The following is a 16,530-nucleotide window of genomic DNA, read 5'->3' on the forward strand; positions in this document are numbered from 1 at the left end:
AATATCCCATAATGCGCTACGCCAGCAGCTTCTTGGGTTTTCGTTTGTGTCGTGCTTGATCATTGCATTCGGTGATTGGTTAGAGCATTTGAATTTCGATTTTCATGTTATTAGCTACAGCTGTTAAAAACGGTTGTGTTTGAACTGGTGTTTCGAAATAATAAACGGGTGACCCCTCTTGGTTGCAGCCGTCGTGATCAGAAATGATAGTGTAGCGCGGCAGACGAAGAAAAGTGTCTTGCGCTGGCGAATCGGTGACTCACCAGTATCTGTCTCTCTCAAGACGTGCCAACTACCAAGGTTGACTGCGTCGTTTGCATCGGACATGGAAAGCTTGAAATATCACATACACGCCATTATTTTGCTCACCAGCTTACAAGTTTATCGATGTAATTCGTGGGGGTAAGTATGGCACCCTTTGATGTATCTGTATGTGGCTTTTGCAGACGTTATGCCAGGACATTGTTTCTGCGTTGTAAGACTGTACTGATACTGTGTTTTCTTTTCTCCAATCATGCAGGCCTGGCCAACACAACGATAAACTAAACTTAAGGTAGCTTACAAGTTTCTATAATTGTAAATTATCACTAGAGATGCAGTGTGTATCTCCACAGTGAGCCAATCTAAAACGAGTACTTTTTATCCAATACACCATATGTAGGCTGACGTTAAATCTTTCTGCGAATTTCTAGTGCCAAGCAAACGCGTGAATCCTACTCTGGGCGGTTTGAGCTTCATAACGTCACACAGTACTTCTACTTCGAAACGCACACATCACTTACATTGCGTCAGTACTTCAGGGAACAATATCCAAAGCGTCATGTGTCTCTGTGTGGGCAAGTTGCTGTCCTGAAATTTAAAACTGAAAGCAATTTAATGCGATATATCGATTTAAATTATCTTATACTCAAACATGAAATTTAGCACTCTTCGTGGAAACCAGTCGAACTGATTTTTGGTACGGTACAGCGACACGGAGACATGTTACACATAAAATCACTATTGGGCTCAAGGGAGAGAAACAACAGAACGGAGAGTTAGAAATTCTACGTCAATAGTGTCACAGACTTCTGTGTATGCTAAGTGTGGTGTTGATAAAGAATGCTCGTATTAGATTTGCGACATATAAACTGCACGTTTCAAGAATCTTAACAAACTAAATAGCTTTTAATGTCACAAATCATGTCGATTTTTCATCACGATTTTCAAATTTTCATAATTGTATTTATCTTACTGAATTGTCTCCTTAACGCTAATGTACCTGTCAATGCTGTAGCAATGTGATTTGTCCAGCAAAATTAAGCTTTTTACTTCAGAGGCCACCTTCGAAGAAACGAACCGCAACATTTATTTGATAATTATTTTCTGAAACCTTTCAAAATTCTCTGAAATTAAACCTTTTATGGTTTAATGTTTTTATGAAAAAAATAGATCATGTCATCATTCGTTGTAGGTACAAATTATTCTCGTCATTTTAATACTGAAAGCGATAATTGTCTGAAAATTCCAAAATGTGATATACTCGAAGTTATCTAAGCCTTTCCGCGCCTTTCGGCTTGAGAAGGGTATAATCGCAAATTTAAAGTTTCCCTATGTGAAATCCGAAAATTGCAAAGTTTTAACAAACTGGATTGTCCTTAAAAAGGACAAAAAGTATGACAGACTAACCCGGTGACGTCATTGTAGATCACTTCAGCCCGTGAAGTCCTTGAAATAACTGCGCTCACAGAGTTGTGATATTGTGCAAGCGATCTAATCGTGCACGGTTTTCTCAACTTGATTGAAATGCTGCTACCACCAATGGAAAGCTTTGCACCAACAACTGACCTTACATTAGGAAGTGCGATGCTTTCTTATTTGCAGTTTACTCTTAACCCTTTGAGTGCCGTATTTTTTCCCACCAAAATTTTAGTGCAACATCTTACCATTTTTTATGAATTTTCCTGTAATTTGTTTATAATTTTGAACAAAATGGACATCACATTTCATTGGCTGCAGTTTTTTATCAAAATTTGGCAAAAATCTGAAAAAATTGACTGGGGTATACTTTGTACAGGTGACAAAAATTGACTTTGGCGCTCAAAGGGCTAATAATATACACAAACTTGCAGCATTCAAATCATTATTTTCAACTTTTACTAGGGGTGTGCTATCATTTGTAGCTTTGTGAGAGATGCCTTGCTCAAATTTTCAGCATGGAATCGATGAATATACCTTCCATGAGAAGACATAACTCTGCATTTTCCAAGCCCTGAACACAGTTTTCACACATTTTAAATTGTCGATGACAGTTTCACAGGGAGTCAATAATCAACTGACAACGTGTGTGCTTATCTTTAAAAGTTTCATCGATTATTTTCGAGATGCTTCTAAATGTAGTCTGCGTGTACAGAATATACACTGGTTGCCGGAAGACAGAAATTACCTTATGCGACATTTTCATCATTGGCACGAAATATAATCATGATTATATCTGTAGTGTTGATAAAAACATTCAAGTCGACCTGTCACTGTTCAATCCGCATGGCTTTGATTTCACCTTAATGATGTGTAAAAAACGCCGTGAGGCATAACCTGAATACCGTTCTCAAGGAAAACGTGCTTAAGCGCTAGTCAGTCATACTCTAGTCCACCCTATTAGATCCCCTGACTTGCGGCGATACGGCTAATTCATATCGATTAATAATGCAGATAAAAATTGATAAGATTACACAGATACTGATGACACAAGATAAGAAATCAAAATCAAAATTCATAATTTTGTATCAGAATAATCTTTCCTACACGGTACATAAACTGATATTAACAGCACGAAAATAATAAATAAAGAATTAAGTCAATGAATAAACAAACATAAATAAATAAATAAATAAATAAATAAATAAATAAATAAATAAATAAATACAAATAATCCATGGATATGACAGTTTACGCCTGGCAGACATCTTTCATGTGAAGACACGTTACATAGTCTATTAACAAATATATGATTTGTTACTGTGAAAGGACCAACTCGTGAAACATGAGAACGCCAACGATTGGAGATCAGTGCTCTCCAACTTTAAATTTTCGTGACTTTTAACAATCCTGACGAAGTCCATTGTCGTACACAAGCATAGGTACTGATTAACTTCACCACGTGCACACGATCCCAGTGGAATTCACCGCAAGATACTACGGGTGTCATATAAGTACTGTATCTTCGTTTCAGTGTCAAAAATATTCAGGAACTGTCGTTTCAGTAACGACCAGGGATTCCAGTGTTACCCGAGGCGAGGGGTCCCCGTGTTATCAATAGTCTGGGATTCCTTCCAGTTTCAGCTGAAGTAGAGGATTACAGTTTTGACCACGGCTTGGAACTTCAGTTTTGCTCGTTGTCAGGGATTCAAGTGTTACCCATAGTGAAGGATTCCAGTGTTACACCCAGTCAGAGATTCCTGCTTTAACCCATAGTCAGGGATTCCAGTGTTACACCCAGTCAGGGATTCCTGCTTTAGCCCATAGTCAGGGATTCCAGTGTTACACCAAGTCAGGGATTCCTGCTTTAACCCATAGTAAGGGATTCCAGTGTAACATCCAGTCAGGGATTCCACTACTACTCAAAGCCAGGGGTTCAAGTTTTACCCTCAGACAGAGATTCCAGTTTTACAAATAGTAAGGGATTCTAGCGTTACTCATCGTCAGCGACTCAAGCTTTACCCGTAGTCAGGGATTCCAGTGTTACACACCGTCAGCTATTCTAGCTTCAGCCATTGTCATGGATTCCAGTGTTACCCATAGCCAATGATTCAAGTTTTACCCCAGTCCAGGGATCCCACCGTTACCCCCAGTGTTACCAATAAACCTACTACCACTAATGACCAGTGATCCGGACGCTAAACGAAGCCAGAAATCCCTACCTTACCCACAACTAGTTTAGCTCTACCACCAATTGTCATTGATCATGCAGTAACTGTGGTCAGGGAAAGCATGGTCAAGGATGCCGTTAACGAACGTCACGTTACACTGGGATCGCACACAAACCAGGGACTAGTTGCAACCACGCTAGGCAAGGAATCCTTGCATTGACCCTACAAGGCCGCACAGATAGTGTGTTAGGCTGGCCAACCGATCAAGCTTTAATGAAGCGACAAAACGTGCCAGCTTGTTAAATAAAAACACTTGCTTTCGGGCTTTTAATGCTTTTTTTCTAACTTTTCCTACACTTCTCGACATTGATAAAACTATGATTGCAAGAGGGTTCGCCTTACAGATAATTTGCTTGTCTGGAGCTCATAATCGTTTTCTTGGAAACAAGAAAAAACCTTGCCCCGACTTTCATCGCTTTATTGACTTCCAGTCAGCTTGAGGTAGAATGCCTAGGGGACAGAACAGATACGCTGTATTTGGACTCTTAAACTTTTACAGAACTTCATTGATTTACCACTTGTGGTGGCTCACTCTGAAGCTCAAAGAGTAACTGAACTTTTCACCTGTTTTGTAAAAATCGAAAATTTATTTTTCCCAAAAACGTTGACACCGGGATGGTGACCATTTTGAATTTCAAGTGTCTGTAAACATTGGTTTTCTTGTTTCTCTGGTGCCAGATTTTGCTAGTTGACCCTTGAAATTTTATTCTACATTAATAGAGGGAACGGGTTAGAGTTTCTTTCCAGAAACTTTGAGCAAGAGCTAAAGTTTCTCAGTTTCGAGGGGCGAACTAAAATAACGACTGAGGAATCCTACCTCAGAATGACGTCACTCGGGGTTTATATGAAATTTCAAAGCTAAGAGTTCGTGACAAGTCGGACAGATCAAAGGCGATAGAAATTCTTTAACTTTGGTACATGCGCTATTAAACAACTGTCACGAGATTGTAAACACACAACGCGTCTTTTCGATGAATGATCGGGTTGTAATCGAACCATGTCTAATAATGGAAGCTTCATTATTTGCTCCAAAATCAGTAACCGAATACTCTAGTTTGAATACAAACAATGATGTTTTGTGGTCAGCGTTTTAATGTTTGCCAATACTGGTTTACTCATAAACAGTCATTCAACCAGATGGAGTAGAGAGTTATTCACGAACGCCTCATTTGTTAAAACATCAAGCACCCAAATACCCTGGTTTGAATACAATAATGATTTTCGTGGTCAGCGTTTAAATGTTTGCCAATACTGGTTTACTCGTAAAGCATTATCCAGCAGTATGAATAGAGAGTTATTCACGCACAAAAGCTTGCCTGAAGTGCGTCGGGGGTTTAGTGGTTGCCGAGAAGCTAGCATTTTGGTGCAAAACAAACACCGCACGACATTCGATAGAAAGAGAATCTTAGGCAAGACTGCATTGCAGAGACTTTAGCCCCATTCTTGCCGGTCGACATGAAGTTGCAAATGACAAGGGACTCCCACTTTATTGAAAACAAGGAATTCCTATGATACCTGTTGTCATTAACCACAGTAGAGTGTTACCCAATGGACAAGGGATCAGTTTACACATTACACGGGGTTTCCCATGTAAGATATGGGTAGAATAATCCGAAAGATGCCAGAGACAAGAGCATCGATGTTTCTTCACGCTATGAATCTAATCACAACTTTTGGCAGATATTCAAAGATCACATCATGCTGGCAATCCATCGCTGTCAGGGATACTGGTTTGCAATCCATGAAACTAATAAAACCAATGCCCATCGCTCGAGATTTCAGCGATATCAATATGAATATTGGTGACAAATATGTTTCTTCATGTAAATCAGAAATATATGCGTAAAAGTCGATTTAGAAATAATCTCAATGTGCATCTTGTTCAGAAAGTCATCTTACTGTTACTGTGGCGAAAAAGTCAACAAATTATGACGTTTTGCTAAATATCAAGCAAACACGATCGGAACTAATTTGGGATAATTGGATCTTTATATTTTTCAATTTTTCAAAATTGTTCGGTGTCCTATTATAGCTGAATGTCTCAATATCACAAATTACCCATAAAAAACAAGTGTGTAACGTGAAAAGAAAAGCAGATGAGCTTACATTTCCAGACTTTAAAACATAACTTCACCATCCAATTAGCCAAAATAAGTTCCAATCGTGTTAGAAGTTTATTGTTTATGTCTATAATGTATTCTTTGGTAATCTACTCTTACAGTACATTCCTTCGTGTCGAATTTACCCGAAATCATGAGTAAGATGCGTATTTTTTGATTAGTTTTAAACTCATCTCAAACTCCTGCGGAAACAAAACATGTAGCATTACTCTCCTTTGCCTTGCCTATCTACGTAAAGTCATGCATTCTTTTTGAAAATAAAGAATGAAAAGGTTAACAGATGTTCGCAATAAATCAAGCTTCTATGTCATTGTAGGAAGACGTGATTGTATGTTAATATGGAAGATTGCCATTGTTTCGACTTGAACGCAAGTTGTTCGACGATAGAATACAAAACTTAAGGTTAACGTGACTAGTTAAAGGAATGGTAGAAGTTTATTGCTTATGTCTATAACGTACTCTTTGATAATCTACTCTTACAGTACATTCCTTCGTGTCGAATTTACCCGAAATCATTAGTGAGATGCGTATTTTTTGATTAGTTTTAAACTTATCTCAACTCCTGCCGAAACATAACATGTAGCATTACTCTCCCTTGCCTTGCCTATCTACGTAAAGTCATGCATTCTCTTTGAAAATAAAGAATGAAAAGGTTAACAGATGTTCGCAATAAATCAAGCTTCTTTGTCATTGTAGGAAGACGTGATTGTATGTTAATATGGAAGATTGCCATTGTTACGACTTGGACGCAAGTTGTTCGACGATAGAATATAAAACTTAAGGTTACCAGTTAAAGAGGCACTCCCACTTGGTAACATTTTTAAAACACATTTTTTTAATGCCAACGGTCGATATTTGACGTGACGACTGCGCGCGGATCGCGAGATATCGATAAAAACATGTCATTTCCCGAGCGTATTTTTCACTCCCCGAAGTTTTATGATCGTTTCTTATTATGACTCGAAATCCCCCGAAGGTTTGCTGTTGTGCTGATTGACGATATTCTAGGGAGTCTACAATAAGTTCGAATGACGCAATTAATTTACTTCCCACTGCAAAGACTCTATATACAACATTAGGCCTATGCCTTTACCTCAGGTAATATGTTTGAAACTTCTCCTTAGTTTTTTGTCGTTTTTATTATTCTAAATCAGTTGTATTTTATTTTTAACCAATATCACATAAACATCAGTTTTTACGTGTCAAATATTAGCCGCCTCCGATGACTACATTTTGTCGTCTGCCACACAGTACGCCGCGCGCGTGGTATGCGTCTCTGCATACCATGCGGCGGTCGCTATGTATCTACCGCACGTAACTGTACTAGTCACCTATGCGAATTCTGGTGGAATCAGCGAGAATTGTTTTTCGTTTTTACGCCAAGTCAGTAAGACTCAGCTTTCTCCCACGGGGCATGACCGATCACCGACGCGAGTGGTACTGTGGCATACAGCAGCGTAAGCGTAGATTCGTACTCCATAATGGCCCCAGTGCCGAACGTTCGATGTTCGGAAGCTGAATTTAGGTGGGCCACCGGAATTCAAACTTTTACTTTTTTGAAGATATATTTTTATCGATATCTTGCGATCCGCACGCAGTCGCCACGTCAAATACCGACCGTTTGCATTAAAAAAATGTGCTTTAAAAATGTTACCAAGTGAGAGTGCCACTTTAAAGGAATGATAGGTTTAAACTTTTGATGTGTTCTATTTGTACTGTTCTCCCATGAACGGCCACAGGTATATCGTTGTCTCAATGGCAGCTTTGCTTGTAAACGACACTCTTAAAAAGAAGTTTAAGGCGCAGGTTCGAGTGTTGTGAGAAACCGGGCACTTTAAAATCGTAGCCATCTACTCTGGTATCAAAATAGGTGTATGCCACCCATTGCTCAAATTTAATCTGTACAGTGAGAAACTGTGTTAGTCATCCAGCATTTACTTTTTACCAGTGTCCCTGGAAGCAGTCAAGGTCAACGAGTTAATTGACACCAAGCCGTCGATCCTATATTTACCTTAGCCTTCCGTGCGGAGAATGTATTGCAACAATGTCCATGTCAACTCCAAATGACGCTTTTGCTGGCTTACGGGCATTGTTAACTCCACAGCGCTAGCATAATTGCCGACTCTCCAAAACATTTCCGATGAACAGCGTGATTGAAAATGGAACATTTGTGCGATCCTTTGTCATCATGCAAACAAATCTTGTGTTGCGCCTCACAGCTTGAAAAGACTTATGTCAATCTATTGCAAACATTGAAAGAATTAGACGTTATATTCATTTATCTATCTATCTATCTATCTATCTATCTATCTATCTATCTATCTATATATAGATAACGTGAAAAACATTGTATGTATATATAAATATAATATATATATATATATATATATATATATATATATATATATATATATATATATATATATATATATGCTTAGAATTGGAAGTGAGACCGAAACATCGTCAGCAAACATTCAACGCTTATATATTTTTCTGATTAAACTTTAGTTATTTTAGAAGGTCAATCTGTAAGCTCTCAAACTGATTTGGTACAAGAAATGAGATGTATGTATGCTCTATGCTGCATTGAATCTTTGAATAGATTTCAGACTCTTCAGCTCTTGGATCTAACAAATCTTTACAAGGAGTTGATATTAACCTTGCTCAAGAAAGCATCCGATGTGGTCTTGTTAGTGATCCTTTTAAGTTTTGCTTTTAAGCATCTTCAACGGACAATATCACAAACTGATAAATTAGGAATTTTACGAGTGTTGAATTCTGCAACGTACAAGGTAATTTCGGTGATTATTTGATTGAGTCTACGCGCGTGACGGTGATGTATGCAGTGTCAGCTGATTGTCTCAGAAAGAGGAAGTCACTTGAATATCTAAATCGAGTTGTCATTGGAAGTTAAGGTTACCATTGTTTGACTTTAGTGCAAAACCATGTCAGGGCGAAGGTAGAAGAAATAGGCACTTTACATGTAAGCTTACAGTTTACTTCCTATAGTCCGATCTGCTATGGTCGGGTATCAATTTGCTAGCTGCAGCGGCTTCCTTTCCAGAGATTAAAGCTATAGGATCAAGCCGTAGGCCACTCAACTGTGCATTATTCATGTATTAAATTGCCATTTAGACATGCAAATATTATAAAGAGACCAGAACAATATGTAAAATTTACAGCACTGGCTATACATGTCTCTATGAGTACATATCGACAAAATGTTAATATTTTGATACGCTCGAAGGTTCACTCAGATCAAATTCTTTGAACAAAGTGGTGCACATCTGCATCTACTGACCTAAATCGATTCTCGGATTTGACAAGCATGAACGCGTAAACAACTGTTTGGTTTTCGAAAGCATGTGTAGTCTTGTTTTTCAGGCTTTATTCAAGTTTATCTTGCGGCAACTGTCACTAAAGTTGATGAGGACAGAACAATTAATCTAGATACGGTTAAGGTAGCATGTGCTTCAAAAATGATCGACTTAAAAATTCCGCCAGGAACTTTAAAACATCCCATATCGAAACCATGAATTAACTTAGATATCACCGAGCAAAATTTGGTACTAGAGAATTAAACAAATTACCAAAGATGTACATTTACCGATACTCGAATTTCAAAATGGCCGCCGTTGCCGTGGTAACTTTTTTGGTGAGAGTCAAGTTTTTACTAACTCCACGAGCTTCAAAATGAGCCCCAACAAGCGGTAGGCCAGAAAATCTTGCAAGCCTCTGAAAGTCCGAATATCTGTCCCCGAGGCGCATTCTGCCATAGGCTAGTATGCTGGGCATTCATTTCGAGATGACGTTCTGCTTTGATGGATATTCCATCGGGTGAACAACGCTTCGCCGATGATATTACATTGGCGTTTTATGGGGTTGCCCTATTCTAAGTAATTTGAGACTTTGAGAAGTTTGCCAGAGTTATATTGAAGAATTATCGTCAAAGTAAAATAAGCGCAAAAAGTGGTGAGCAATATTTCATTTTCAATACGAAACGGAACGATTCACCTTGAAGAGGTCTTGGAGGTATACGTCAACATTGCGGTCAAGAAGATAAAAATAATAAGATCGGAGTTAAATGTTTGAGGTTGAATGCGCCTTGGGAACAGATATTCAGACTCTCAAAATTTACAATACTTTGTTGTGGATGTGTTTTGAAGCTTTTGGAGTGAATACAGTTTCACCATATTGTTTTTGTAACAATCCTCATAGAGTTAACGTTGGGCTAACAGCTATTTTAAAGTTCAATAATCCAAATGGAGTTAAAATAGGCCATTTTAAATTTCAAATATCAGTAAATGTTGGGTCAATTGTTTCTTTAGCACAAAAATGTGTGCAAAAAAACCTTTAATTCTATTCTTAATTTCGAAAGACAATGGTTGACATTACCCTTGAGAAAAGTTTCAGCAAAAGTTTAAATACTTCAATTTCGAGGCGTAAAATACTTTGAGCTGACCATCTGTAGCAATTAATTTGGTATTCTTTATGAGGTCAATTCGCTGCATGATGATTTAGACATTGGACAGAAATTCCAACCGTTATCCCTTTTAACGATTTGTGCGTCATAGAGGTCATGTTGTTCTTGAATAATCGTAACATGTTTTGCTCAATACTGGTTTCAACTTTGCCTCAGTTTACATGATGTCACGTACGATATTAGCAGAAAGTTGACAACCGATGTCAGTTCTTGAAGGAATAACGATGTGAACTCTGCTTTGATAAAGTATGGCCTTTAGATGAGTTCTAGCATGTAAATATACAGGTCAGATAAGTTCTAGCGCAATTGACACTTTAAAAATTTCTGAAAGGGTTCAACGGAGGGACACGAATAAAATCGTGGTACTAGCCGTCGACACTTGAAATAGGATAAACTGCATTTCGCTCAGTGTTTTACGACAAAACACTTGGGAAAAGTTTCGTCATCATGTTACTCTAAAATAATCTGCTGTGGTAATACCGCGCCATGTTTTCATACAGGAGCTCACACTGGAGGAACTAAACAACAACATGGAAAATATTCAAAAGGAAGTTTTCAAAGATACTGTTACTTGATTTCATGAAACTACATTGTTCTCTCCAATCAGACGAATAGTATTTTTATAATCAGAAATAAAACTTGTTATAATGTTTGTGTTAACACAATGTGACTTTTACGATTCTCACAGACATTTGGCTAAATACATCATTTTGCTTATGCTTTTAAAATGGATGCTACTCGCATTTGTTCAATACCCTGTCCTCTTTGCCTCATTAGACTATCAATTGAACACGAATGTCTGGTATTATGTGACGTCAACCTACAAAATACATCCGCAGAATGGGTGACATCTGTGTAAGAAAAACAAATCGGCCGGACAAAAATGTAATTTTGTCCAGGCGACGAGATATGAAGACCTCGCTATATAATAAGTGTATATTAACACGCTCGAGGAAGCGTAAAACTTCATGATTGCAGCACATGTTGTCAAGCGCTCAACTGTGAATAATTTTACAACTGAGCTGACTGCAACAAGAACCCTGGACACGTGGTTTACAGCGTCGATAGGTGCACTACATTTGAAGATGCCAGCTCGTAAAGATTGGAGCTAGGCATCGGTTTGAGGAGAATTATCGAATGACATGATGATTGTTTGGGTCATTGATAATGGAAACCCTGGAGCAGTATAGAGTAGACAGTGATCGAGTGGTTTATGGGTCTGAACAATTGTCGAAACTACTCTATGTTCGCCCTTAGACCCCAAACGCTTCAGGGCCTATGGTCCATCTGGAAATTGTTGCGATGATATATCATTTTACTGGTGATAAACTTTTGCTGTAACAAACAAAATTAATCCTTGTGGATAAAGAGCCGGGAAGTATGTATCAAATCACGCCGTTTTATTGCAACTCATCCCGAGAAGAGTTACGAACCTGTAGCTTGTTGTCGCAACCGCAAATAACACGATTGGAACTAAATTGGGAAAATTGGATGAGAGTAATTATTGGGAAAGCGTAATGTTTTCGAAATTTTTAACAACTGCAATTTTACAAAATGATAGAATGGCGTAAAATTTGAAATGATGTTCTCATCGAACAAAACAAAAACACAGCCATTATTGCATACCTCTTTTATAGGATTCATTTTTATGAGAAAAGTATTTTTGTGTTAAAGGGATATAGTCGTTGGAACTGCGCCTGTGCGAGTTTCTTGTTTACAAACAATGTATTTCGTGCACTATATCAAGATGCAACTCATCATCATGGCTGCAACATTTAAATCATACGATGATAGATTATAACAGACTTTTTTTTAACTGTCATCAATCACCATTGTGCCTTGGATACATTGTTGCCATGGGTCGCATGGGTCCCATGCGACCTTTGAGCGCAGTTCCGACGACTATATCCCTTTAATGTTATAAAGAAACGAGACAAAATGTATAAAATTTCTCTAATTGAAGACTTTTGACTCAGGCACTGTTGAAATGTCTCTGACTTTTTCGTGAATTTAGGACTTCATAAACACTAAATTTAGTCAGGGTACATTTTAAATGACCCTGACTGACTTAACTGTAAATCAATCGAAAAACTTCATTTTGGTCGAGGCAACTTGACAAACTGAGATTAGTACTTGTATTTCAGTAGTGACAGTAGTGAAGAAACTAAAGACAAACTAACACATTTTCCTTCAAATGTTGAATACTCTTCACATGTTTTGAAAAATATTGAACTAAAAACAAGCATGCACTGATTCTTACTCATAGCATTTCAACAACATCGTAAATTTTGAATAATATTTTAAAGATGGTAATCAAATACGGTGTAATATTATAGACATATTTCTTAAATTCTTGAGAAATTGTGCCAATCCAATCATCCCAATTTAGTTCCAATCATGTTAACTATAGATTATGGGAGATTGTTGAAATCTCGCGTGGCATGTAAGCCTATTCATGGTATAACAACACTATTTGCAATACAAAGTATGAGTTCCAACGTCTGGTCGGCGCCGATAGTGATACCAGCTGCACCGGTGGCTCTATTTTCGATGCATATCTTACAAAGAATACCCAGCGTTATTTCATGCCCGCAAGGAATCGTGGCGCCCTGTAAATATAGATATCTTTCGATTTCAAATGTTATCGGCTGTTGGAAATCGGACTACCAACTATTTAAAACGACATATTAGTATTGAACATAGACTCAATGAACATGTATAAAGTCATTGCTACTTTTTTGGTTATTAATGAAGTTAAAGACATGACAGTTAGCATCAAACCATTTCTTAAAGGCAGGTTTCTGTGCATTTACCAGGAAAAGCTATATAGCAAAATCCCATTACTATGATGACAACAATTAGTAGTAACGGTCATTCATGATATCAGGGCGTATTGCCACTCACATTCACAGCAATAGAAAAATTAAGTAATCCATAGAATCGAGAAAACTTTCAAAACTAAAAACCTGACACTCTTAAAGTAAGACAAAAAGTGTGGCCTTATTTTTCTCACAGGTCTTTTAGACGCTTGAGCAAAGTTTGCATCAGATATCTGAAAGACCATGACATGAATCAGACACTGTTACAGGATTTGCAAATAATAGCTAGACACATTTTTATCAGTTGTTGACTATACATTTGAAATAGTATTAACGATGGACTGAACATGCTACAGTATATCAGATGGGTTCATGTTATCGAAAATCAAACAAAAAACTATATTGTTGAGTTTCACTTCAATAATTCGCGCCCCTTGATGACTTTTAGTTATCACTTCGATCAGAATTTGAATTACTAAAACCAACAACTGTCAAGTGACTTCAGATGATTCATTGTGTATCATCCATAAACACCATATGAAAAATGGTTGGCCCCACATCAATAATTTGTACCTAATTTGAATAATGCTAGAGTGTCTCCACAGGACGTTGAGTGAATTTCAAGGAGTCTGACATTTTGACTCTGCTGAGTTCAATCAAACATTGCCACCCCCTGGAATAGATATTCAGGAAAACATCACTTGTCATTCCTTGAATCAAAAAACCTTTTAAGACGTCATGTAGTGTCATCAAACCAACCAAAGTACAGTCAAAAGACGAGACTTCTATTTCGTCAAATCTTTGTCTATCTCCGATCATTCGACAACTGCGATAATTGCTGCCAAATGCATATTTTGTTCATATGAACGATTACAGCCACGAGAGGCTTTCAATCACTGTTCGACCATTTCAATCTACATTTATTTTTTTATAGTAAAAGTATAGGCATGCCTTCTAGTACTAGCTAAAAGATCACGTTGGCAAATTTTTGGCACTTGCTGTCTATGTTTGTGTCTTACTTCCTCAGATATGATGCAGTTTTTCCGTTTAACTTTTTGAAAGTTTCAACTACCTCCTACTGCTCTGTGATGAAATGCTCCAGAAACCTCCTCGCTCCTCCAGTATATATATATATATATATATATATATATATATATATATATATATATATATATATATATATATATATATATATATATATATATATATATATATATATATATGATATTCAATAGGAACACAACTAAAGTGAATGACAGTTGTATGAAGAATATGGCTTGTATAATCAAATCACATAATAAGAGGGTAATCACCGGAGATCAACGTAAAGATCGACCAGCTGATTGTACTTGCCGGGACAAGTCTGCATGTCCCTTGAAGGGTAAATGTCAAGTAAAAAGGTGTGGTTTACAAGGCCAAGGCATCAGTTGGGGACAACACGGAGAAGGTTTACATCAGCCTCACTGATAACACCTTCAAGGCGCGCCTCGCTAATCACGTGCAATCGTTCCGTAACGAAAAATATCAGCAGGGTATACAGAGATCTCAAAGTTTGTCTGGTTCTTAAAAGAAAAGAGCCAATTCTTTGACATCTCGTGGTCAATTATTGACAGAGCATCAAGTTACTCTAACATAAGCAAGCGATGTAATGTTTGTATATCAGAAAAGCTGCACGTTACCAATGCTGACAAATCTGCGCTGTTAAACAAACGCTTTGAGTTGGTTTGAAATTGTCGCCACGAGGACATCTGTATACTCATATATATATATATATATATATATATATATATATATATATATATATATATATATATATATATATATATATATGTTGGACCTGACGATGCCTTGTGAACAAGGCGAAAGCTTGTCACTGTGAAAACCATAAGTTGTGTTTTGTTGAGACCATCCAAATTCTAAGATTTTGTTATAATATATATATATATATATATATATATATATATATATATATATATATATATATATATATATATATATATATATATATATATATATATATATATATATATATGGTTGCCTTTATTCATAAAGCCAAATTATTTCTGTCTCTTTGCGTAATTTAAGGCATTTGTCTAGTATTTGAGTATCCTTGGGTGATGTCCTGTAAGAAAAGAAATGAAAAGTTACTTTGGTATCACACGGAAATAGTAGAGCGATCGGTAATTTCGGCCAAGTTTCAGAATGCAAAATTTCCTGAAGAGATTGAACTGCCTGAAATTGATTTATTGCTCTTTTAATTTGTTGAACGTTGGCGACACATTTAAATTATATGCTAGTAACCTATATAACCCTTAATTCACGTCTACATTAAATACTCCGACTTTGATTTCTAATGTCTTCTAATTTGTAGGAACATAAGAGGTTTGTCAAAATCAAACACTGACAACTCGATGTCTGGATGCTACACGTATATGATTTTGTGCTAATTTGGTACCTTTGAAACTGTTTGATTTTTCTTGAAAATGAAAATTCGTACCGTTGATACAGTTTTTCTTTGTAATAACTATCCTAATGTTCACACAGAGTTTTATCAATATCTTTGAATTCAGTAGAATATTATATATTGCCCTGAAAAATACATTAACGCGTTCAAATTTTTGAATGCACTTTTGCTGTGCTCCATTAGCTGACAAAGTCTTTGCCCGCACAAGGCGGCCGCTAAAAATGATTGATAATTCTGAGTTTCAGTAGTCAATGGAAAAACAGAAATTATTTAATGCACTCATACACTTTCTCACACCTAAGGTCTCATTGGTAACGGTGCAAGAGATCACTGTGCTTTGTACAGTTGCACTCATTATCATTTGCATGTTTGAAATGTCATGTGATCAACAGCACACATCATATTCAATTTTTCTGTAAATATCTTACATCTCTTTTAAAGTCAATTATCAAAAGTGATTTATTTTTTCCATTATTATGATTATGCTCAGCAGCAATCGCTCACTGTATGTATGTATGTATGTATGTATGTATGTATGTATGTATGTATGTATGTATGTATGTATGTATGTATGTATGTATGTATGTATGTATGTATGTATGTATGTATGTATGTATGTATGTATGTATGTATGTATGTATTTATGTATGTATCTATGTGTGTGTATGTGTATGTATGTATGTATGTATGTATGTATGTATGTATGTATGTATGTATGTATGTATGTATGTATGTA

General features: G+C 36.8%; 1 protein-coding gene across 2 annotated transcripts in view; it reads left to right on the forward strand.

Moving 5' to 3' along the window:
• The window catches only part of LOC139139957 (glycine receptor subunit alpha-3-like), a 50,707-nt gene continuing 34,177 nt past the window's right edge, over window positions 1–16,530 (forward strand). Inside the window, exons 1-2 of one of the 2 annotated variants that reach the window (XM_070708924.1) lie at window positions 1–402; window positions 521–553. In XM_070708924.1, the coding sequence (XP_070565025.1) occupies window positions 326–402; window positions 521–553 (110 nt within the window). In that variant the 5' untranslated portion in view covers window positions 1–325. The remainder of the gene's footprint in view (window positions 403–520; window positions 554–16,530) is intronic. The other variant, XM_070708925.1, reaches the window with a different exon arrangement.

Source organism: Ptychodera flava, chromosome 9 (genome assembly GCF_041260155.1).
Source record: "Ptychodera flava strain L36383 chromosome 9, AS_Pfla_20210202, whole genome shotgun sequence".
NCBI classification, from domain to species: domain Eukaryota; kingdom Metazoa; phylum Hemichordata; class Enteropneusta; family Ptychoderidae; genus Ptychodera; species Ptychodera flava.